We start from the raw sequence: 24,723 nt of genomic DNA, 5'->3' as shown, positions 1-24,723 counted from the left end.
GGGTTTCTCTGTGTAGCCCTGGCTGTCCTGGAACTCACTCTGTAGACCAGGCTGGCCTCGAACTCAGAAATCCACCTGCCTCTGCCTCCCAGAGTGCTGGGATTACAGGCATGCACCACCACTGCCCGGAACTCAGCCTGCTCTCTTATAGAACCCAAAAGCACCAGCCCAGGGATGGCACCACCCACAAGGGGCCCTCCCACTCTTGATCACTAATTGAGAAAATGCCCCACAGCTGGATCTCATGGAGGCATTGCCTCACCTGAAGCTCCTTTCTCTGTGATAACTCCAGCCTGTGTCAAGTTGACACACAAACCCAGCCAGTACAGGGAGGGAAGGGAGAGGGAAAAGGAGAGGGGGAGGGGGAGGGACAGGGAGAGGGACAGGGAGAAGGGGAGGGAGGGAGGGAGGGAGGGAGAGGGGGAGGGGGAGCGGGAGAGGGAGAGGGAAAGGGATAGCATGGACTTTAGAAACCTTAAAACACACCCCAGAAGCACACCTCTTCCAATAATGCCACACCTCCTAATCCTTCCTAAATAGTTGCACAACTAACTGGGGACCAAGTATTCAAGTAAATGAGCTTATGGGGCTATCCTCATTCAAACCACCAAAACAACATACATGTACTTAAAATGCACACCCAGAGGCTGATGTGCCATGACAGAGAGAGATGAGAAGCTAAGGCTTCAGGTCCCATCTACTGCATGAGCCTCTACCAAGGCCTTGGGAAGAAGCCTAAATGGCCTAGGTTTTGTCTTAATTTTCAGAATAAATTACATTAAGAAATCCGTTATGGTCATTGTATATTTCTCTTCTGGTTTATTCTTGTGTTTGGTGACATTTATGGGCATGTTGAAGTCCTAAACAAACAAAAACAAACAAAAACATTTCCTTTGGGTTAAGTGGAATATTTTTTTTAAATGGAATATAAAATAGAAGCAATAACATTGAGTGGTGAAATAAATTAAAATGATTCTAATGTTGTGAAGATGACCGTATCTGAAATGTATTTAGAGCACTGTTGTGGCTTGAATATGGAGTGTGCCTTGCAGGCACACGTGTCTGTATGCCGGTGGCCACGTTTCGAAAGGCTGTGAGACCTTTACAAGGTGGAGCCCTGGAGGAAGTACGTCACTGAGGGGCAGGGGGGCTGTTGGTCTTAGAGCTGACCTGATTCCTGACTGTAGGTGCTTTATGGTCGGGGGCCTCCTGCCCCTGTTACTACACCTTCCCTGACAGGACGGACTGTACCCTCAAAGGGTAACCTAAATAAACCCTTCCTCCCTTGAGGTGCTTCTTGTCAGGTGTTTAGTCACAGCAGTGAGAAAGGTAATTAATGTAACAAACAAAGGCATAGGGCCAGGGCTGTACCTCAAGGGTAAAGCCCTGCGCTAGCACAGAAAGGGGAAGAAACCCTTTTATTATTATCATCATCATCATCATCATCATCATTATTATTATTGTTGTTGTTGTTATTGTTAACTGTTTATTGCTTCTTTGTGAATTTTACATCATGCACACCAACCCCGGCCATCTCCCTGTCCCTGCATATCCACCCTCTGTCCTTGCAATGCCCCCCCCCCACCAAAAGAAAAAATATATCATTATGGAAGCTGTGGTGTGTCCGTCCCAGTGTGTCCCACAGTACACCCTTTTGTCCACACTTCTTCAGTTGCAAATGTTCACTGCACTGACTCCTTGGTCTGGTTCGAGGCCTCTGGCTTCTGCTACACTGTCAATACTGGATTTTCACTGGGACTCCTCTCAGCTCTCCCGTGGCTGCCCTGTGTCATGGAGATCCTTCAGCTTTGGATCTCTAGGACCAGTGCCTGAACATGCTTGCAGTTCATCGATGAGATAGATATTGGGGCAGGGCCAACTCAAGGCCCTGGAGCTGGGCCCGGGGGGTAGCGGAGATGGTCAGCCCACTCCCACACCCGTTGTCCCATACCCGTACCATCCGGGCAAGTTCTCCAGCACTGCCCCAGCCGGCTCATCCAATGCCACAGCAGGCGAGGAAGAGCCAGCTCTCCTGCTCTCATGCCCTCTGGGTCAGCCCATCTGCACCCAGGCCAGCAGGGCCAGCTCTCCCAGGATGTCCAGGCAAGAGCTGGGGCCAGCTCTGCACAGCACTAAGACATCGACACGGGCCCAAGCAGTAGCCCAGACCAGGCATGTCTGCCCGACCTTTGGTGGTAACAGACCCAGATGAGGTAGGGGTTGTCTCTGGCATAGTCTGTCCACCTGGACTAGGGGTCATCTCAAGTCTCCTCCCTGCCCAGGCTGGGTGGCCCCGGCCTGAGGGCTGTCTAGGGCATGGTCTGCCTGTCCACTGGTGAGGGCCAGGCTGGTGCTTGTCTCAGGTTTGCTCCCCACCTGGGCACCATAGTGTTGGACTGTCAAGAAAAAAAACACAACTTCTTAGTGGAGTTCTTTTAAAGCCTTTGATCTGGTTGTTCATCCAGCCAAGGAAGAAAAGTAAATTATATAAACATATTAGGAAAATAGTTTTTGCTGATCTGACACCAGCAAGACAACATAAAATTCATAAGATGCCACTGTAGCAAGACCTCGACGTCAACAAAAAATTTTTTGAGGGTTATCATTCAGGCAATATTTGAAATTATCACCATATGAGAAAATTCAAAATCCTTTGAGTCCCCACAGCCCATGGAGGAAAGAAACTTGAAATTTTCCCAAATATGACAGCAAGCTTGAAAATGTATGTGATGTTTCCAATATAGGTGTGAGCCTGAAAGAAATATGCTGAAGTTATCAATGTCACAACACAAGATCAGCCAGGTTGAATGATTACTCTGCTCTCTGTATAGAAAACAATGTAACAAAAAACGTTATCAATAGAGGAGTCTCTCAAAGGTTGAAAGACTGTGCACCTGGTATAGGGAGAAAGATGCAGCAAGACTAGAGAACACAGCAAACACAAGAGAGAGGGGGAGCAGAAAGGGGATAATTACAGGGTGGTGATTCGGAACAAGTCTGCTTGGTTATTTTGTTTTTGTTTTCTTGTCTTAGAAACACTTGAACAGCCTACATGCAAGTCATTATCATCTTAACATTTTACATTTGAAGGCTGGAAGATGTCTGGGTCACAGAAGTGTTTGTCTCCTGTCCTGAGGACCTGGGTTCCGTCCCTAGCATCCACATAAGAGCCAGGCACGGAGGTGTGTATCATAGCCCCAGTCTCTGTTAACTCAGTTTAATCAACAAGCCCCAGGATGAGCGAGAGGGCATGACTCAAAAAGTGAGGTGTGTGAGTGTGTGCATGCATGGAGGTATGGGAGTGTGTGCATGCATGAAGATGTGGGAGTGTGTGCATGCATGGAGGTGTGGGAGTGTGTGCATGCATGAAGATATGTGTGTGCACACATGAAGGTGTGGGAGTGTGTGCATGCATGAAGATGTGGGAGCGTGTGCATGCATGAAGATGTGGGAGTGTGTGCATGCATGGAGGTGTGGGAGTGTGTGCATGCATGAAGATATGTGTGTGCACACATGAAGGTGTGGGAGTGTGTGCATGCATGAAGATGTGAGAGTGTGTGCTTGGAGGTGTAGAAGTATGTGCATGCATGGAGGTGTGGGAGTGTGTGCATGCATGGAGGTGTGGGAGTGTGTGTATGCATAAAGATGTGGGAGTGTGTTCGTGCATGGAGGTGTGGGAGTGTGTGTATGCATAAAGATGTGGGAGTGTGTGCATGCATGAAGATGTAGGAGTGTGTGCATGCATGGAGTGTGTGTGCATGCATGGAGGTGTGTGAGTGTGTGCATGCACAGAGGTGTGGTAGTGTATATAGGCATTAAGGTATGGGCGTGAGTGCATGAAGGTGTGGGAGTGGGCGCATGCATGAAGGTGTGGTTGTGTGTGCATGCATGAAGGTGTGATTGTGTATGCATGCATGAAGGTGTGTGGGTGTGTGCATGCATAGAGGTATATATGTGTATGTGTGAAGGTGTGGAGTGTGTGCATGCATAGGAGTCAGAGGTCAGTGTCCAGTGTCTCCCCCTGTCGCCCTCCACCTTATTGTACACACATTTGGACTTAACATTTCTCTTTGTGAGAGAGCTGGTACCTATAAAAGGTGTAGCAGGGCCTGTGAGGTGGCTCAGTGGCTGAAGGCGCTTTCCACCAAACCTGAACACCTCAGTTTGATCCCTGGAACCCACAGGGTGGACGGAGAGAACTGATTCCCATGAACTAGCCCCTGACTTTGATGTGTGTGCACACGTGTATGCACACACACACACACACACACCAAATAAATAAATGTAATAAATATTTTGAGAATGGCATATTTATTTTCTGAAATTCAACTGGAGCTTTTTAGGAAAAGAAAAACAAATATCACAAAGTAGAACTTTTCCAGATAACCCATCGGAGACCATGCAGCCGAGCTTTGTCTCAGCATTGACTATTTATAGCCTTCTGGTCACCTGATCCCTTATTGTCTCCACTGTTTTATTAAGATATAACTCATGAGGGTGGAGAGATGGCTCAGGAGTTGAGAACACTGCCTGTTCTTCTAGAGGCTTCAAATTAGGTCCCCAGCACCCACGTGATGGCTCACAACTATTCTTGACTCCTAGAGAGCTAATGGTCTACATACACACACACACACATACATACATACATACATACACACACATACACACATACATACACACATACACACATACATACATACACACATACATACATACACACATACACACATACATACATACACACACATACATACATACATATATACACATACATACACACATACACACACACATACATACATGCAGGAAATGCTCAGATACATTTGATAGAATAAATAAATCTTAAAAGTATTTTTAAAGATAAAACTCACATGATATAAAATCTACCTCTTAAATTTTTCCTAGAAGGTGGTGCACATTTGTACTCAGGAAGGTGAAGCAGGAGGGTTGCTGCCACATGAGACTATCTTTAAAAAAAAACCTAGTGAATAAGTAATTAATAAAAACAATAATAAAGTTCATATTTCAGCGGCTTGTGCCACAACCATTACCACTGTCTGATTCCAGAACATTCTATTATTCTCTAAGAAACATGTGACCATAAGCCGTCCCTCATCACTGTCCTCCCTCCCGGGCCCTGGATGCCACTAGCCTATCCCCAGGACTCTGCCTGTTTGGGGGACATTTTATATGACCAGAATCACATAATGTGTGGCCATTTGTGTGTGGCTTCTCTCATTCAGCAGGTTCCTAAAGTTTATACACATTCATGTTAGTACATGACTACCATGTATGAATAGAGTTCTGTCATATGTCAAAATATTGCATTTTATCTATTCGTCAGCTGATGGACATTGAGCTTCTTCCAACTCTAAGTCTTTCTGAGCAGTGATACTGTGAACAACACAAGGTTGTGTATAGAAAAGTATAGTTCCAGTTCTCTTAGGTGTGTGTTGGCCACGGCTAATCTTACCAGCTTCAGGGATTTTGAGCCATATAAGAGTAAAACCCCTGGGCGTGTCTGTGAGAGCTTCCAGGAAGGCCCAGCGGAGGTAGGTAGACAACCTGGAATGTAGAGAATGATTCCAATCCTGGGTCCCAGCATGGGAAGGAAACACATAGAGGCTCTCCCTGTCTGTCTCAGCCCCACACCTGAATGTAGAGGCAGTGTGACCAACCACCTCAGGCTCCCGCCACACAATTGCAAGCCCAAACAAATGGTTAGGTTGCTTTGCCAGGTGCTTGAATACCAAATGGAACACCGAAAGCTGGAGTCTTCAATCTCTCTGTATCCCCGACAACACATAGTGTTGCCTGTGTCGTTGCAACTGTCATAGAGAGTATAGTGTAGTACTAAATGTGGTTGTAACTAATGGCATTTACTATCTTTCTATGTCCTACTTAAGGCCATCTCTACATCCTCTCTCCAGTATGATCATGCAAATCACTGGCCCTCTTTTAAATCGGGTTGTCTTTTTATTGAGTGAGGAGACTTCTTTCTACATTTTTCTGCTCAACAACTACATAGCCTGCCAGTAGCTCTCTCATTCCCATTCCGCTGTCTTTCCATTTTCTGCAATTTTCATTTCCTTTGAAGCACCAATTTCTTTTTTCAATGAAACTCAACCTTTGCTCATGTTTTTATATCATAACAAGAAAACATTTCCTACCTGGAGTTTGAGAACTAAACCTACCTTTGAGTTTTAGGTCTTGCATTTTAGAATCTGATCCACTCCTTTAAAACAACAACAACAACAACAACAACAACAACAAAACCACTGCCTGCTTGGGACGGGGATCCCAATTTGCTTGGCTTTGTGTAGATTTCCAGTTGTTCTAGCTCCATTTCTTGGAAAAGGCATTTTTCCTGCAGGCTGTCCCGTAGCTGTGTGCTTACTCCAGTTCCTCTCCATTGGTTTGTATACCAGTGCTTATACTGGGGCAGGGCAACTTTGAAACCAGAAACTTTGTAGTCAGTTTCAAAATCAGGAGGCCTGGGTCCTCCAGGTTTGACATTTTCCAGAACTGCGTGGGGTTTCACTTGCTCACTTTTTGTTTTTATCCAGTGTCCAGCACGGTGGTTCGCACCTTCCGTGCCAGCTTCTTGGAAGTGGCAGCCTGGACAGCACAGCGAGATGCTGTCCCAAAGCAGGAAAGGGAAGTACTGCTTTGTGTATCCTGGACTGCACCTTTAAATGGTGCCACCCACTTCAGGGAACTGTTGCCTGTGTGGAGATTTAAAGCCGTTTCTTGGTGCACATAAAAAAGTTCCCTAGGGAGGAACAGGGAGGTTGTTCATTCATTGTAAGTCCATCTAGAATTCATGGCTGTGTTAACTGAATATCGTTTCCCACAATTGCCAGTAAATGTGACTGCTGAATTGTTGTTTCTTTGCTTGTTTGTGTGAATGTGACTGCTTCTGAGTAAGTAGAACTGGACTGGGCATATTGCTAGACAAAGAGTAAGTGTAAGGCTTTTAGAACTGTCAAGATGGCTCAGCAGGTAAAGGCACTGATTGCCAAGCATGAGGCCCGAGTTTAACCTTTAGGAGCTGCATGATAGGTCATACAAGCTGTCCTCTGGCCTCCATGTACATGCCATGATATCTGTGTGTGTGTGTACATGTGCTTACATGTGTATGTGAATGCATGCATGCGCATTTATACATGTGTGTGCATGTGCATATGTGTCTGTATGTGTGCGTGTGTGTCTGTGTGTGCATGTATGCATGTGTGTCTGTCTATGTGCATGTGTGTCTGTATGTGTGCATGTGTGCATGTGTGTCTGTGTGTGCACACATGAATGCATATGCATATGTGTGCATGTGTGTCTGTGTACGTCTGTGTCTGTGTGTGTCTGTGTGTGTGCATGTGCGTATGAGAGAGAGGGTTTTTAAGAAACAAAGCTTTGTCCTGGATTTATAAATGTCGGCGTCACCTATCAGCTTTCAAAAGATTTAAATGTCATCCTGATTATTTTTCTGTGTAAATAAATATTCCCTTTAATCTCCAATTTTCTATTCTTTTTGCCATTTTTAAAAGTATAATCTTCAAAAAGGTTTGGCTTCAGGCCCACCCAATGATGCCTGGTCCTGGCCCTCCACAACCTGCTGGTCCATCCGCCATCAGACACCCAGGCACTCACTAGGGTGCCACAAAGCTCCCCACGGAGGACCTCAGATGTTCTGCAGAGGGAGGGGTCAGGGCCCTGCCCCGTGCTGCTCACACTCCCCTCTGCGCAGTGCTCTCCTGATCATCATCATGTGACATCTAGGGAGCAGAGGAGGTTCCATGTGAAGTCTATAATGATGTATGTTGTTGACATGGGTGTAGCCATGACAAACACCAAGGCCGTGGACCCATGGGAAGTGGCCTTGCCGATTCCCCCACATGAATCAGTCCCAAGAATGATGGCAAAGCCTCCCTGAAGAGTCCAGAGCGAGAGGACACTGTGGGCAAAAGCTAGCAACTGCAGTTTCTCTCTCCTGGGTGTTCACAGCCTTAGCGAGCTCACCTAGAGAGACTCTGGAAAGATTAGCTAGCTGCTTCCCCTCTACTACACCCAATACACAGGCTGAGGCTCTGAGTTGCCGGCTGTAGCATCAGAGTGTACACTCCCCTCTGTGGACCCCTAGTTTCCTGTACACGTGCCCTTTCTCCATTTCCTTGATTTCCTTGCTGACCCCCGTCAGGGCTCGGGCAGGAGTTGCCCCCATCATCCTGGCTCCATATCTCATTGTCAGAGCCAACAAGAACAGGGCGGGGCCTTTTCCCTCCCAAAGGCCAAGCTCAAGTTGATTCCTGTCCCCCAACCATACTGATGGCTCTGGCTGAGGGCCGGCAGGAGAGAGAGACGGGATCGGGGCTGGCTGGTCTGAGAGATGGGATGGGGTTAATATTGAGAGAAGAGGGAAGCAGAGAGAAACCGAGGACACTAACTCATTAAAAACCCACAAGACGGCAGCGGCCTTCTCGTGTAGATGTGGGAGCACAAGCCGGGAGAAGAGAGGCGACGGGCACACGCAGCAAGTGAGCTGCAAAACAGTGTCTACAACCAAACCTGCCTAGGAATTGTAGACCTCTAGGGACAGCTTCTGAAGACTGTAGACCAGGGTGTCCGGCTTGTGGCCCATGGGTAACAGGATAGCTGTGAATGAGGCACAACACAAAAATCCTAAATTCACTTAAAATGGTTTGGGATTTGTTTTTAGATTCTCTCTCTCTCTCTCTCTCTCTCTCTCTCTCTCTCTCTCTCTCTGTGTGTGTGTGTGTGTGTGTGTGTGTATATACTGCATGGTTCTGGAGTAGGGATGTCACAGAAAAGAGAAACATGTATACTCCAGTAACCCACAGCCTATGATTAAACACCTTCCAATTTTCCATGTGTAGCCCAAGATAATTCTTCATCCTATGTGATTGAGAGAAACCAAGAGATCAACGGACATTCAGGTTAGATGTTTTTGATGGCAGTGGCTAGGAATGTAGCTTCTAATAGCATCTAGTGGTTAGAAGGAAGTTAACTTGCCTATTATAAGAGCATAGCATCCCAGGTTCTCTGGTGCAGAGTGTCTTCAGTGCAGAGGTTGAGAGGCCCTGGTTTAATCACACACACACACACACACACACACACACACACACACACACACACACACACACACGGTGTTCTTCACCCTAATTAGGCCTTTTCTGCTCGTCTCTGGAGCCTCTGTCTCACCGTAAGAAGCAGCAGCTGCACACAGCCCAGCTCAGCACCACAGTCATCCTTCATGCTCCAAGCTATAGACGGGAGGCCAAGGTCATCAGTAACCCACAGCGTCACTACTAGCCCCTAGATTTGCTCCCCAATTGCCCACTAGAGGGAGTTGTGACTTGGGAAAGAGGACACCTGCCAGCTCCATGACCCATAATCCCAGCAGGTAGCCAGAAGCTGTTGTCTGGCCAGTATAGGTTAGATTCCAGGCCCAGCCACAAGATGGCAGTCTAACCCACCGGGAACACAGAAGCTCCTGACCTGGGAGAGCAGCAACAAACTCTGTGTCAAGCTGGACAAAAGCCAGTTCCTGAGCCCAGTAGGTGTGCAGGTGCCAGGTGTGACAACACAGGTACAGCTTGCCCTCAGCTACCCCTCACATTTTTCTACTCCCATCTAGCCTAGTTCTTCCTTTGAGCGGGGCTATTCCCATGGCGGGAGGCGGGGGTGGGGGAGGGGGGTCTTTCTGCATCCCAGCACTCCTTCCTGCATCCCAGAACGCAGGCGGTAAGGTTGCAAAGACAAGAACTAATCCCATCTAGCGATAAGTCATTGAGGCACCAGGAGTTGAGTAGCTTTCCTGAGGTCGCAACTAGCCAGAGGCAGACCACTAGAGACTGGAACCCAGGCAGTCTATTTTAGTTCGTGCTCAGAACCCCGAGAGACAGGACTGATCATCCTCAACCAGCCGCAGCTGCCAGAGAATTTTTTTTGGGCGGGGGGGGGGGGGACTGTAAGCCTTCCCTTGTGAAGAGGCAGGCAGCTACACTGTGGCTGGCTGAAAGGCAGGAAGGGGGTGAGGTGTTAGTATTTCTGAGGAAGAGGCTGCGCTTGGTCAGCAACCGCCCCCTCCCCCCAACCTTGTTTCTCTTTTCCTTGTTTTATTTCCACCCGCCCCCGCCCCCCCCCCCCCCCCCCGCCCAGTGCTTTCATCTTGGTTTTTCTGGGCTTTCTGTGAATGTCAGGCTTCTCTTGGTGTGAAGGGGAGGTGAGAGGAGGGACTTTTATGCCCTGCTTAGGGTACAGAAGAGGGAGCGCTCCTTGAAGCCCAGGACCAGGGGATGTCATCAGAGACCAAAGTGGGACTCTAAAAGTGGGGCACTTCTGATGGGGAGGGTTTCCCATCGGAGCCCAGTCTGCTTAACTCTCAGAGTGCGCTGTGACCCCTTGCCCATGGTGTTTCCCTCCAGCCCTGGCACAGCCATGTTTTTCTGGCACATCCTCCAGGCTTAGAATCTTCCTTACCCAGCTTTCTCTGGTTTTGTCTCTGCCCCTCCAAGACCTCATCCCTTTGCCCCCTGCTTTCCCCCACACCCAGGTCCCACCATGGCTCCCACTGGTCCTCATGCACGGAGTGGAGTCTGACTGGAGCTTAGTACCTACCCCTCTAAGGTTCTTGCTAAGTCCCTACTCAGGATTCAGCCTAAGTTAAAGAGTCTAGCCGTCTGGAGCCTCCCAGATCTCCTAGATTTCAGTGAGGGGCTTCACTGTCTAGGGCTCCATGGAAAGTAGCAGAGGGGGGCTCTGGAGGCACAGGATATCTTTATCTCTTTGATAAAGAGAGCTGAACTAAAGAGACATTTGGAGAGCCAAGCTCTGCTCCTATGTGGCTTCACAGACAGGGAAGTGGGGACAGCCTGAGCCCCTGAGGCTGGCTCCTCAGGTTCCCTGAGGAAGAGTCTAGGAAGCTCCTTTTGTGTCTGTCCCTTGACCGTTCACAGCTGAAGCTCCACATGACTCTGATTAAAAAAAAATATCTCACTTCTTGGGTCTCTTGGGTCTTTATTCTATTAATCCTAGAGTTGGGCTGAACATCCTGAGAGCTAGTGTCCTAGGGATCTGAATCAGGGCCAGGCCAGAGTGCACCACACTGGACCTCCTTGTGGTCAGGGAATGGGACAGACACTGGCCAGAGTGAGAAGGACACTAAAAGCCATTTTATCCCGCCTCGCTATCAGACCAAAGAGAATGGCTGTCTGGAGGAACGCTGGGATTAGCTTCCGGAGGGAAGAGGTTTCCTCACGCTCCTCCCCTCTTTGTCTGTCCATCTCTGCCCCTTTCTGATAACTCTGCCTCTCTGCCTCTCACCCCCTCTACCTCCCCACACTTTCCCCCTGTGGCATGACAATCTGTTTTCATTAGTGCTATGATTCCCATGATCAGGTGGGGAGATCTGTCACAGGTTTGTCCTAGGCTCCCAACAGTGTCTGCGGGTCAGTATAGACAGACAGCTGTCTGCACCGTTAGCAAGAGCCAACAGGTAAATAAGAGCCTCTCGCGTCTTAATTAAATCCCTTTGCCGGGGCAGCCTGTTCGACTGCAGTGGACTGAGATCAATAGGCATCTCTCCTAGTCCAGCGGCCTCTGAAGCTGGGCCTGACCTCCCAGTCCCTCTCAATCCCACCTGCCCACTTCTTTAAAAAGCTGGGAGTCCCTGGAGGCTGAGAGCTGGGTCTGATTCGTCCCTTGTGACTTTGTGCCTGGGATAGAATCTGGAGCAGGTAAGGAATGAGTAGCAATGATTGTTGATTAAATAAACCTATGGGTGGGAGGCAAGCATGGGTCAGGAGGACTTTGAAGTTAGAAATATGATCACTGTCCCCAGGATTAAGTCTGAATCTGGAGGAACCACAGCTCCTAGACACACATCAGGGGTGCCTGAAGTGCTGGGGAGTGAGTCTCTCAGTATTCAGGGAGCTGAGCAGTCTCTGAACATGTTTTCATAAGGCAGTTCAGTTTTTCTGGGTAAACTAAGGTCTGTCTGTCATTGTTGTGATAAGTCACTCTGGAGTCAGGAAGGGTTCAGGGCCTGAAAGGGGCCAAAGGGATTAAGAGGGTCTCGGGATTGATCATTAATGGTGACTTAGGACAAGGGGATGGTGAGAAAGGTACTATTTTTGAGTCCTTGTAAGAAGTTATCTCTAAAGGATCATTGGGCCTTCAGGTTCCCCGGGGGGAAGGGTCGGTTTTAAAGGATTCCTTGAGAGGTCAGTACTCCGTCCTGGTCAAGGAATGGCTTGTCTGCTCAGGATATCAGATGTCTCCTGGGTTAGAAGAGGAGCTGGCCGCCGCCCTTCTCACCTCGGTGTGACCCGGGGGCGCGGGCCCAGACGTCTCTGGGAGCCTCCGCCCAACTAGTGGAGCTCCCCTAGGGCGGAGCGTCGGCGGGTCCCCACCGAGCAAGAGGCAAGGAAGGGCGGGCGCCCCCAGCGCCAGGGTTGAGGGAGGCGGGGTTCGGTGCCGGCCTAGGAGGGGGGCGCAGAATCAGGGCTTTTTAGGACCCAGCGCGGCGCCTCCCTCCGGGGGCGAGTGCGGCTGCGCGCGCCGTGTGCCCGTGTCCGGAGAGCCGCGGGCTGGACGCGGACCGCGCGAACGAGCGAGCGAGCGAGCGAGCAGGCAGCGGAGCAGCAGCCCGGAGGCAGCAGCGGCGCGGCGGCGGCGGTGGCGGCAGTGGCCGCTCCGCGCCTCGCCTCCCTGGCCTCGCCAGCCTAGCTGCGCCGCGCCCGGACCTGCCACCCCCGCCTACCGGGCCCGACCTCGGCAGCGCCCCTCGCCTCGGCTGCCAGCGCCACCCGCCCTCCCGGAGCAGGGAGCGGAGTGCGGGGCGCAGAGACACCGGAGCCAGTGCCCGCCGGCCCCGCCAAGCAAACCCGGCCGGGAGAACCTTCGCTCGGCCCAGCGTGCCTCCGCAGCCGTCCGGGAGCTGTCCCTTCAGCACCGCCGCGGAAGCCTGAGTCCCAGCGCAGCCCAGCGGAACCCCTGACCCAGCCCGAGCGCACCAGGCGCTGCGCTCAGCGGCCGCCCTGCGGGGCAGCACCCTGGTGCCCCTACCCAGGAGACCCGCCATCTCCTCCGGGAGGCGGGGAGAAGGAACGAGGAGGGAGGTCAGGCAGCTTCACCCGCCACCGAGGGGAGTAGGCAGATAGGCAAGGAGAGCCGAAGGGGACCGGTCACGCAGGGAGGAGAGCAAGCCGCATCCGTCCCCACCGCACCGGGAGCGCGCTGCGGCGACCACCGCAGAGCCAAGCGCGGATTTCTCGTAACCCCTTCTTCCCCAGCTGGGGCTGGTCTATCGGTCCGGCCCCCGAAACGGAGCAGCTGACCTTCCTCTAAAAAGCTTTGTGTCGGTTTCTCCATTTTCCCGCTGAGATGATACCGGGAGCCCGGCCCCCCCATCCTCTCTCCCCTCCTCCCGGGCCTCGCCGCTGAGCGCCGCCCCACTCCCTTCCTCCCTCCCTCTTTACCTCCCTCCTCTCTTCCACTGCCTCCTCCGCAGCCAGGCCAGCTCCCTCTCACACTAGGCGCCTTAAAGACCCTAGGGAGCCCGCGCACACACCCCTGGACCCGCACCTGACTGACAGCTCCCTCTGAAGGGGCTTGGCTCGTTGGTTGGGGTGGGTGGCCAGAGCCGCGGTCCTCTGTGCCCCCCGACGGCTGGGGGGAGGGGGGAAGAGGCCCTGCGCCCCCCTCCCCGTCGCCAACTCCCCCTGGCGGCAGCTCCCATGGGTGTCGCTGGGCCGCGCCATGCCTAAGGGGGCGCCGCGATGGGCCAAGGGGACGAGAGCGAGCGCATCGTGATCAACGTGGGCGGCACGCGCCACCAGACGTACCGCTCGACGCTGCGCACGCTGCCGGGCACGCGGCTTGCCTGGCTGGCAGAGCCGGACGCCCACAGCCACTTCGACTATGACCCGCGCGCCGACGAGTTCTTCTTCGACCGCCACCCGGGCGTCTTCGCTCACATCCTGAACTATTACCGCACCGGCAAGCTGCACTGTCCGGCCGACGTGTGCGGGCCGCTCTACGAGGAGGAGCTGGCCTTCTGGGGCATCGACGAGACGGACGTGGAGCCCTGCTGCTGGATGACGTATCGCCAGCACCGCGACGCTGAGGAGGCACTGGACAGCTTTGGTGGCGCGCCCTTGGACAACAGCGCGGACGACGCGGACGCCGACGGCCCCGGCGACTCGGGCGACGGCGAGGACGAGTTGGAGATGACCAAGAGATTGGCGCTCAGTGACTCCCCAGATGGCCGGCCTGGCGGCTTCTGGCGCCGCTGGCAGCCGCGCATCTGGGCGCTGTTCGAGGACCCCTACTCATCCCGCTACGCGCGGGTAAGTGACTGCTTATCCATCGGAAGAACCTGACCCGGAAGGGCAGCCTTTGCCGCTTCCCACGGGCAGGGTGCACTGGACAGTGAGTGCCCAGAGTGTTCTGAACTGAAGGGGGTGTGTACGTGTGTAAGAGAAGGGGTGATTTTTTGCCATAACTGGGTTTGTATAAATGAGTTTATATTGCTGGTTGTATATGAATGTGTGTGTGTGTGTCTGTGTGTGTGTGTGTGCTGTGCATGCATATTTATGTAAGCGTGCTGGTGTATATTTGGATGGATCAAGTCTGTAGGAACATGTGAGCATATGTGTATGTTTGAATGTGTGTGACCACCCCTCCCCCCGACTCCTGTTTAGTGCCCATTCCTGCACTGGCAGACAGACATCATGAAGGTGGGAATTGCCCTCTGGTTTGAGGACAGTGGGGAGACTCCTTGCTTCCTCCCAGGTCGGGAAGCCTTTGGAGTAGAAACAGTGTCTTAACCTGCTGGGAAGCTAGAGACAGACACCCCCGCTATCGTTGGGGACCTCCTTTAAGCCATTTGAGGAGGGGGTCTTGGGCATGCTCAGAGTTCAGAGCTTGGTGGTCGGTGTGGGTCTGGGTGAGGAACATAAGAGAATGGTGATCTCTGGGACAGCTGCCTTCTCAGAACTAGGAAGAGCTAGTCCTGGAGGAAGGCAAAGCCTTAAGCTCCTGCTTTCTCTGGCCCCTGGGAAGAGGCTGGCAAGAGAGGAAAACCTTAAGGGAATATACCCAGAAGAACTGTGTGAAGTGGGTGTGTCTTCCTCAACCACGCCCCTTTAGAAACAGCAAATTGTTAGAGGGGAGAGAGGACATCCTGTTCCTGACCTTGGCTCTACAGATGGCCTCCCTGGATTAGTTTCCTCTGTGAAAACCGGGAGCGTGGTGGGTTGCAAGGGCCATTGGGTGGACCATCTGTTGCTGAACCTAAGAAGGAGACCCCAGAGAGACAGCAACCCTGGAAGACACACTCTCGGTCTTCCTGGGCTCTGTTCTCTGGCCTGACGAGTACCAAGGAGGAACGATGTTGTAGAGTTGGAAATCTAAAACAGCCCCTCCCCATCTGTAAGCCACCGCCACCCCTCCCAGGCAAAACACTACCTCTGCCCGTCTGTTTACTGCTCCAGGACCCTTCTCGTTTGCTGACAGGAGGCTGAGCCAGAGCTGGGGTGGGGGGAGTGGTGAGGAATAAGAAGAAGCTGAAATCCGCAAATCAGCGGACAAAATTTGGGAGCTGGGGGAGGGTTCTGAGGTACCGAGGACAAGAAAGGGCTGACCAGACAGACACCTGACAGATATGATGCTAATGTAAAACAGACAGGCATATGGGGATGGGGCAGCAGTTCAAAATCTCATTCCTTGGATCCTAGAATAGGCATTGTGGGTAGGGAGAGAGCACTCGGCCTCCCGTGTTGCCACTGGGGATCTTGGACAAGGCCGGGTAGGAAGCAGAAGGCCAAGTGAAATCTGAACCAGAGCTTTCTGGGACCCTATTCTTCCCTGAGATGGTCACTCCTCAGAATGGCCTCTCCTTAGAGGTGGCCTCTCCTCTTCCCCATCTCCTTGATGACAGAGGCCACTGCAGCTAGAGGATTATGTAACTGGAGGCTATGCTGAGCTGTGGGGAGGGGCTGGGACATGGGACTGGGAAAATTAGCCAGCAGACGCTGGGAGAGAGATGGCTGGCAGGCTAGACTGAGACCTGGGTTAGAGCAGCCCCTCCACTCACATTTGACCTTGGCCCCTGGAAGCTAGGTCAAGTAGGACCAACGTCTTTAAGGTAGTTGCAGAAGGCTGGGCCCCTCCACATGCCACCGTGGGCTCCACTTTGATCAGTGCACCCATGTTTCTAGGCATGTGAGGGTTGGTAGGGTGTATCCATCCTCCTCACCCAATCTTTCCACCCACTGGCCATTCCTAGGCTATGAGGAGGCCTTCACTCAGTGGAGACAGATAGACTATCTGAGGACATCTTGAGGGCTGTCAGTATAAGACCACAGGCTGAAATGTTGGGAAACTCTCACATGAGTGTCTACTGAAGAACGGATGCAGGGAAAAGTTGGACAGTCAGAGGTGGAGAGTAGGGCACTGGGGTATAGATGGGTATTAGTGGGTACCCCCTCAGGATAGCAGAACTACTGTCTTTTCTGGTACCCTCATGGAGAGGCCATGGACATGGGTACCACATGAGGACACTGAGACCCACAGAAGGAGCAGAAGTGAAGGCAGAGCTGGAATTAGAACCAGGCTCCTGGTGCCTGCCTGCTGCCTACCTGCCTGCTACCTGCCTGCCTACCTGCCTGCTGCCTGCCTACTGCCTGCCTGCTACCTGCCTGCCTGCTACCTGCCTGCCTGCTACCTGCCTGCCTGCTACCTGCCTGCCCGCCCACCTACCTGCCTACACCTGCCTGCCTACCCGCCTGCCTGTCCAGCTGCCCGCCTGCCCGCCCGCCTGCCCACCCGCCTGTCTGTCTGTCCGCCCGCCCACCTGCCTGTCCAGCTGCCTGCCTGCCTGCCTGCTGCCTGTTGCCTGTTGCCTGCTGCCTGCCTGCCTGGCTGGCTGGCAGGCCTAGCTGCATTGCACTGCCTGCTGCAGCCCTGCACAGAGACCAGCCTGCTGCCCACCTCCTCCCCTTTCCATCTTTGCTCTGCTGCTCCTCCCCCTCCCCCCACTGTCACCTTCCTTTCTTCCTCCCCCTCACAGCCTGGAAAAGCCTTCTCAGATTGGTGGGTCTGGGTTTAGGATTCTTTTTTGTTTTCTAAATTTCAGACCCAAATCTCATGTGTGATATAGTCTGTGTGTGTAAAACAAAAACTAGAAAGGCTTGTGCGTGAGATTCTGTGTGGGTGTGTGGGAGACTCCTCATGTGTAAGAATAAAAATATGTTAGTGAATGTGACTCTGGGAGCACATGTGTGTGTTCTATGTGTTTGTGTGTGTGTGTGTGTGTGTGTGTGTGTATGTGTGTGTCCATAAGAGAGATTCTTGTGTCAAAGAAACTGGATGTGAGATTGTATGTGGGTTGATAAATGGTGTATGTGCATGTATGTGTGTGCATGTGTATGATGTGTGTGTGTATGAGAGAGAGAGAGAGAGGGAGAGAGAGAGAGAGAGAGAGAGAGAGAGAGAGAGAGAGAGAGAGAGAGAGAGACTGTGCATGCATAAGAAATGCCATGGATGAGACCCCAGGTCAGTGTATCTCTGAGCCGTATGTGGGCAGGTGTGTGCATGTGTGTGTGAGCTGTGTATGTGTGTAAACTATGTGCTCAACACCACCTATGCACATGCAAGGTGTTTTGTGTGACAGGCTGTGTGTGGCTATGCGTTACATGTGTGACAATGTGTGCTTTATATGAGAGGGATCTTGGCTGTGTGTCACTGTTGCTATTAGTGCTTATGTGTGAGAGAGAACTGATGTGGCCTGGGAGTACCTGGAAGAAGATAATATTCTGCGGGTTCCATGCCTGCTGTCTCCACTTCCTAAGATTCCCAGAATGTCTGACTGAAGGCATCTCCCTCCACGTCATACCTCAGAAGACCCATGACCCAGCCAGGCCAGTGTGGATGTATGGGCCAGCAGTGAGGTCACTTGCCCCAAGGAGCTGTCAGGATGCTGGCTGTGGAACATAGGAGCTCCTTGGTTGGAGAAGGAAGGCCCATCAAGGGGTAGCAGTGCTGGCTAGAACAGCTAGTTCCCTGACCTTCCAGAGTGGGGGGTGGGGAGGGAGGTGAGCTGGGGCGAGCTGGGCTCCACCTGCGGTCTGGGGTGAGGGTTGCAGCCTCAGACACACATAGGCTGTGAGTGGTGATGTGACTTTGGAGATGAGGGGATGAGGGGCTTCCTGGAATGAGCTGCCTCCTGGAGTCACACTGGGCAGACACTAAGGCGTGAGCAGGTGTTGGCCTGGGAGAGGCAGGGGAAGAGCAGTATGCAAAGTCGCAGGCCTGCGAGAGCTGGTGTGTGGAGCCAGCTGGCTGGGAACCTGTCCTCCTCACCTCAGAGTCAGCTGAGGTCAGAGGCCCTAGGCCTTTGTGATTTACATGTCACCGGTAGCATTATTCATTGTCATATGAAGGCCAAGAATGGTCTCTAGGTTGCAGGCCAGGAAGAGTCCCTAATGTGTGTGTGTGTGTGTGGTGACTTCAATCTCCTCAGGTCATTTGATCCAATGAATGCTAATGACCTCAGAATTGGGGAAGCCCTACCTCTGTACACTCTGCTGTCCATCTCTCCTGACTCTGTCCTCTGCCTCTTTGCCCTGTCCTTTAGTCTTTGGGACCTGATATAGCCCTAACTCTTCTTGGCTCTCTTGGAAGAGAGTCACCTAGTGGTTACAATGGAGAGCCCAGCTAAGGACTTCTCTTTCCTCCTTGGATCCCACTTCTGAGGCAACTCTGGGAGTCCTGAATGGGGCATGAGGCAAAGATGAACTATTAACAGGAACTTCTTTGGAAGCTCGATCTTCCCCAGGACAGGGCATACTTTGAGACATGGTAGCATGATAGCCCAAGGCAGTGTGGTCCAACCAGCCACGGGGATTCTTTACTTTGCATTTTTTTAAAAAAAAAGTGTGTGTCTTTAAGTCCCCAAGGCCCTTTTGGTAAAGAAACCACAGACCAAGTATCTGGTAAGTAGGAGGTCTTTAGGCCACGTCACTGAGGAAGAGTTGCTGGGAGGACTGACCATAGAGGTTCACAGAGAGAATGTCTGAGCTGATCATGGATGGTCACAGCACACAGGAAACAGGAAATGCAGGTTGCCTTTAGGGCTTGTCTTATTGTTTTTGCTGGCAATCCTGCTGTGGTGGCTTTCTTGTTGTCTTACCTCACAACCGGCTCTGAACTTCACCCTAATCCCCTCTATCATCATCCCTGCCACTGGTTTCAAAGCTCCCTGGTCCCCTCAGGCCCACGGCTCCAACACTTTGTGACTGTGTTTCCAGCTCAACTCCCAGGCTCTTCCAGTCCATTTTTTTTTCCATTTGGCAAGCACAAGGGCCTTTTCAACTGAAAAACTGGTCAGGTCGCCAAAGCCCGCGGGACTTCCCAGGTTCATGCTGGGGCCTCTTGGGTCCAGCCCGATTCCAGGGTGCGGTTGTCTGGCTTTAGCCAATGCTCGCTTAAATGATCATCTGGCCTGGCTTAGTTGCTTACAGTTGCTAGGTCATGTCCAGTTCTCTCTGGAGGACTCTTTCTGCCTAGCTCACTGCCCCTCCTCTATTCTTCATGTCAACCCAGGAAACAGTTCTTCCTGGCCCCAAGAGACGGCACCAAGGTTCAGTCCCAGGGTCCTCCTCTTCAGAGCAACAATCTGGTCAGCGACCGGCTGTGCGCTAGAAGTTTTGCTCAATTTAGTTTTATCTCAGCCAGGTTCTAAGCTTCCCCTGCACTCAATGTAGTATGAGCTTCTGTGACAGGGGGAGGTTGAGGGCCAGAGAGGACAGGTTTCTCAAGGTCACAGGTGAGCAGGTTGTCTGTCACCTCCTACCACAGTCTCAGCAGGTCCTTGAAGTCCTACCTTGGGGAAGGTTTGGCGCCCAGGGCAACTTCAGTGTCTGGAGGTTTGGAATTGGCTCCCAGAAGCTTTGAAGGTTGTTGGCCTAGTCTCTCAGGGAAGACAAGACATCTCAGGGGTGGGGGAGGGTTCTGCTAGGGGCTCATTCCAGGGCCCACTGCCTGAGCCAGAGACCTCAGGCCTCCCACGACAGCTGAATTTAGTGCCTCTGGCTATTCTGAGCAGTCTCATGACCAGCATATTCCACTCTGGACCAAAAGGTCAGGGCCTTAAGCCACACCCTGCTGTCACTCCTGGATCAGCCTGGCCACCACCCCAGTCCCAACCGGATCTGTGAAGGTGGCTCAGAGGCAAAGGAGAACCTACGAGACTCCAGGGCAGGTGTCTGCCAGCCTTTGTTCAGGATATAGGATATGGCATAGATGGCTGTTCTCTGGACAGACACCTCCAGTCACTACAATTAAAGCAAAAGTTCTTCAAGGGCATGGCTTAAAGTACAAGTGGATAGGAAAGCAGACCTTTTCCCAGATCACAACAATAAGCACAGGGACCCATGCACTGGGGCCTCCAAGTGGGGGCTAGCTAGACATTGGGCTCATCTGTGAAGAAAGCACTAGGGCAGGGCGGGGGTGGGGGTGGCGGAGTCAGGAAATGGAAAATTACCATCAGGAAACATAAGGCTGAATCGGCTGGAGCGGTATGCACCCTGAAGCCGGGCTAGTGCGACCAGGCACCACGAAGCACGGGGTTCGCAATAAGCCCATTTAATTCTTCCCCTAAAGTGGCATTTTTCAGGAAATGCACAGGTGGGCTGTTCCGGAGGGGCTTAGGGAAGAATAGTCGCTGTGTTCTTAATCCAGGTAGATGGCGCAGGCTCAGTGGGCAGAAGACACTACCACCACTGTGTCAGTGGGACCCAAACGCAAAAACCCAGGCTTTCTGCTGCTCTTAGCTCCCAGTTTTAAAGAAACACAGAGCGCGCCTCAGTGTACTGCCTGTCTTACTAACCCCCCCCTCCATCCTCTCTGGATGGAGGAAGAGTAACCAGTTATTTGCCCTTTCAGAGCCTCCGCACGCCTGCCACACACACTGCCTTGGCTCACAGACCCTCATCCAGTTCTCACAACACTCCCCAGAACCACATTATTATTATTCCCAAGCCCCTGCCGCAGCACAGCGAGGCTACTCATACTCAAGAGAGGTGAAGTCACGTGTGCAGGATTCCTAAGCTCAGGAGCACAGCCAGCCAGCATTCAGAGCCTGCCTCCTGTCTATGTCCAGAGATGTTAGGGTCGGCCGCCTGCCACGCTCCAGGCCTGGACTTCCATCTGGTTCCCAAGCACCTGGCCAGTGGATCCTGCTCCGTTAAGTCCTGACCCAATTGATCGATCGTAGCAGGAGGGTCATGTCCCCGTTGGGTTAATGGAGCTCTTAAAGAAGAAAGTGTCTCCCTAGCGCCCAGCCATCTCCCATCCCCACTCGTAATAGCTGGATCCTGCAGGAGATGGCAGAGGAACCAGGGAAGAAGAAATGCATCTTGTGTGGGGCACAGTGTGGAAAGAACACTGGCCGCTCCTTAGCTCTGACTTTGAGGCCTGCTGTGTCTCCGACTCTCCCTGTTGGTCTGGTTCCCTCGGACCTCCTGGTCTCCCAGTTTTGTCTTCACCTCTGGGCTTCCACTCCTCCACTCCCCACATGTGCTTTCTGCTCGCAGTCTACCCTCCTCAGATCCCAAATCTCAGCCTGGCCCTTCTCCCTTTGGGCTCGGGGCCCCCCCGCGTACCACGGCACCCAGCTTGCACAATTTAGACTAGACATGGGTGGGCAAGCTCTGAAGGCCTGGAGCTAGGGATGTTCAGACCATCAGGTGTGGACAGATGATATCTCCAACAAACTCCAGGTTGTAGGCATCAGACAACCAGACCAGAATAAGATGTATAGCTTCCCACTGAAGCTGCTGAGATGGTTTGGGCAAGACCCAACTCCTTGGGGGCTACGGTTTCTCTCTACCTGTCATTCAGGAAGGTCGTTCTTGGTGAGCACTAAGAATCTCTTAGACATTCTGGGAATTTTAAGAATCCTGAACTTCAGCTTCTCAAAGGAGCTGAGAGACAAGTGAGTCCTTCTTTTCTTCCCTTCCATACCCCAACCTAGCCGCCTTCCACAACATCAGTGAGATCTCTGGACCCGAGTCATGGTATCAAATGACAGGGAGCCCAGGGGAAGGTCTTCAGAGCCTCTTCACTTGGCTTCAGTCCACATTCAATCTATACTCATTCGTTCATTCAAAGTTGAGCAGTCACTGCCAGGCTGGAGAGAGAGATCACCAGCCCCGCAGCAGGCTCACACTTGGGGTACCACTACTTTGGGGTATGCTGTTCCAGTTTGTCGGGAACCAGCTGTAGCCCTCTTGCCTTGGCCTTTTTCTTGGCTGTCAGCCATCAGGGAGCAGCAAGAAGCCATTCAGAGGGGACCTGTGGTATCAGACTATACTGGGGAAAGGTCTTACCACTGGCTGTCATGAAGGCTTAGAGATAGATGGGGCAGACCATCCTACCCAGGGTGACCCTTGAGAACTGCTCAGGGTCCTTCAAGAAGTTCAGATTCTTGGGCTATGTCCTGAAAGGGTTACATTCCTTGAACTGTCCATTCCTGGGTGACATAACTGTTAGCCAGGAAGAGTTCCTGTCATGGGGACTACATAGATGTCTACTGTTCCAAGCATGGCCCTTTGTCCAAAAGCAACAGGAACTGATGAGAGTAGAGTTGGGGCTTGCTAGAAATGAGGACTCAGGCCCCAGCCCAAATGGTCTTGTCAGAACCCACACTCCAACAGGCTCCCTGGATGACTCTAGGGCATTGGAGGCTTAGAGGTGCTGAGGTAGGCAGTGGTTCAGGGCCTAGGAGGGGAAGCGGTAGGACCCATGGTGCACTAGATAGTATGTGTAGATTGGCTGTTCTATGACTCTGATCTTCCTCATAGCCTGGGGGTAGAACCCCTTCTCAGCAATTCCAACCACCTCTCTCCAGCTACTCAGGCATAATGCTTTTGGCTGGGCTGAGAAAAATGGAACTTTTCCTCACATGCCGGCTTCAAACACATGCAGAGTCCATCCACACACCATCACCCCTACCCTCTCTAGCTGAAGGCTCAATCTCATTGCTGCAGCTGTCTGTCTTCTTTGCCTCAGCCCTGGCCACCCTGTCCTGCCTAAGGCCCCCTCTCTACAGGGTAACCTAGGCTACTGTGACCCCATCCATCCTTCATTCTAGCTCACTGTAGATTTGGTCTCCCTCAGAGGAGAAGCCCAACTCTTTCCAGTGACTTATGGTGTCTGTCGGGATACTCGGGCACCCCAACCTTTGTCTTATGTCCTCCCGCCCAGCTTCCGCTCACTCATCTTGTTAGCTCTTCTTCTCCTTCATCTTGCTTCTGCCCCCCGCCCCCGCCCCCCGGCTCCCCTCCATTTTGGCATCCCAAGTTTCTGTTGGACATTTGACGTTCTGTATGCTTTCCCTACTCGCCTTGCTTATTGGTGCTGCTAGTATGTGAGTTCCATGACATCAGTAATTTTAGCCCCTTTCGACCAATTGTGGCAAAAAACCTAGAACAGTGCCCGGAGAAAAATGGGAGCAAGATGGGTGTTGAAGGTCAGGTGGTCTGTGTGGGGGTGGGGCATGCCTTTAATCCCCTGCTCGCAGGAGGCAGAGGCAGGAGGGATCCAGTGTGAGGCTGGCATGAAGAAAACCATTGTGGGACCTGAGTTCAAGGTCAGGCAGGGGTTGTGTGCCTTTGAGTTCACCCCTCGCTGAACCACTTCCTCCTCTGCCTACCTGGCAATTGCTTCCTCTCCCCTGCTGGAGCCACGATGAACAGGCCAAGGTGGGGTGACAGACCGTGGTGATGTCTAGATCTGGGCATGGTTGCCTTGCTACTGCAGGCACTCCAGGTCTACAGGTGGTGGGGTTCACATCCACGGCCCTCTCCTCACTCCGGCGCCCCACTCCCAACCAGAGCTCCGAGACGAACACACACAGCTCCCAAGTCCTGCGTGGCACAGCCTAGGCGGACTTCTCCTGGGACTCTCTTTCTCTTGAGGGTCAGCCAGGTTTTCTACCTTTCCCTTCACAACCTCCCCACCCCCTCCCACCCTCCTTCCTCCATCAACCGTGTTTGTGGGAAGTTCTAGGTATTAGTCACTGGATTTCAAAACAGACTCCTTCTCCTGAAGGCCTAGAAAGGATTTTCCCCCCTAATTCCTCTACTTGGAGCCTCAGTCATGCATTCAGTAAAAGAACATGTTGGACAACTCTCTCTCTCTCTCTTATCAGTTCCTGGCTCTTTGACCCTTGCAATGTGACTCAAAGTCCAATCTGTCCCCAGGACAGGCCTCTTGAATGGGGAGACCTGAGTTCAAATCTCAGGCCCACTATTCACCAGCTGTGTGACCTTGGACAAGTTCCCTAACCTGTCTGTGCCTCAAGAGAATGCTATTAATAGCTCCTGACTCATAGGAAAGTCAGGAGGATTAAATGTGTTAAGCACTCGGCCCAGAACCCAGAACGTAATCAGTGTTTAATTATGTGCCTCTCATTATCTTCTCGCCAGCTTGTGGCCCTAGAAGACCCAAACTTTTACCCGGGCCCCACCCACTTTCTTCTTTGAATCCCAGATCCTCTAAAAAATATCTCTGTGAGGGGTCACCTAACCTACCCTGGCCCTTAGAACCCCATTTTTTCAGACTTGATCTCCCAGGATCTGGTTTCCGTGATGTCACTCTAGGAGACAGGCCTGGATTCTCCCATGAGACTTCTGTGTCCTGTAA

The 24,723-nt window shown here is 52.1% G+C and overlaps 1 protein-coding gene across 1 annotated transcript in view; it reads left to right on the top strand.

Moving 5' to 3' along the window:
• The first annotated feature begins 12,780 nt into the window (after positions 1-12,780).
• Kcnc1 (potassium voltage-gated channel subfamily C member 1) overlaps positions 12,781-24,723 on the top strand; it is a 32,283-nt gene continuing 20,340 nt past the window's right edge. Inside the window, exon 1 of the mRNA XM_052162589.1 lies at positions 12,781-14,363. Within this exon, the coding sequence (XP_052018549.1) occupies positions 13,794-14,363 (570 nt within the window). The 5' untranslated portion in view covers positions 12,781-13,793. The remainder of the gene's footprint in view (positions 14,364-24,723) is intronic.

This window comes from Apodemus sylvaticus, chromosome 1, assembly GCF_947179515.1.
Source record: "Apodemus sylvaticus chromosome 1, mApoSyl1.1, whole genome shotgun sequence".
NCBI classification, from domain to species: Eukaryota; Metazoa; Chordata; class Mammalia; order Rodentia; family Muridae; genus Apodemus; species Apodemus sylvaticus.
Note: the sequence above shows the minus strand (reverse complement) of the source record. Positions and strands in the feature narration are given on the sequence as shown.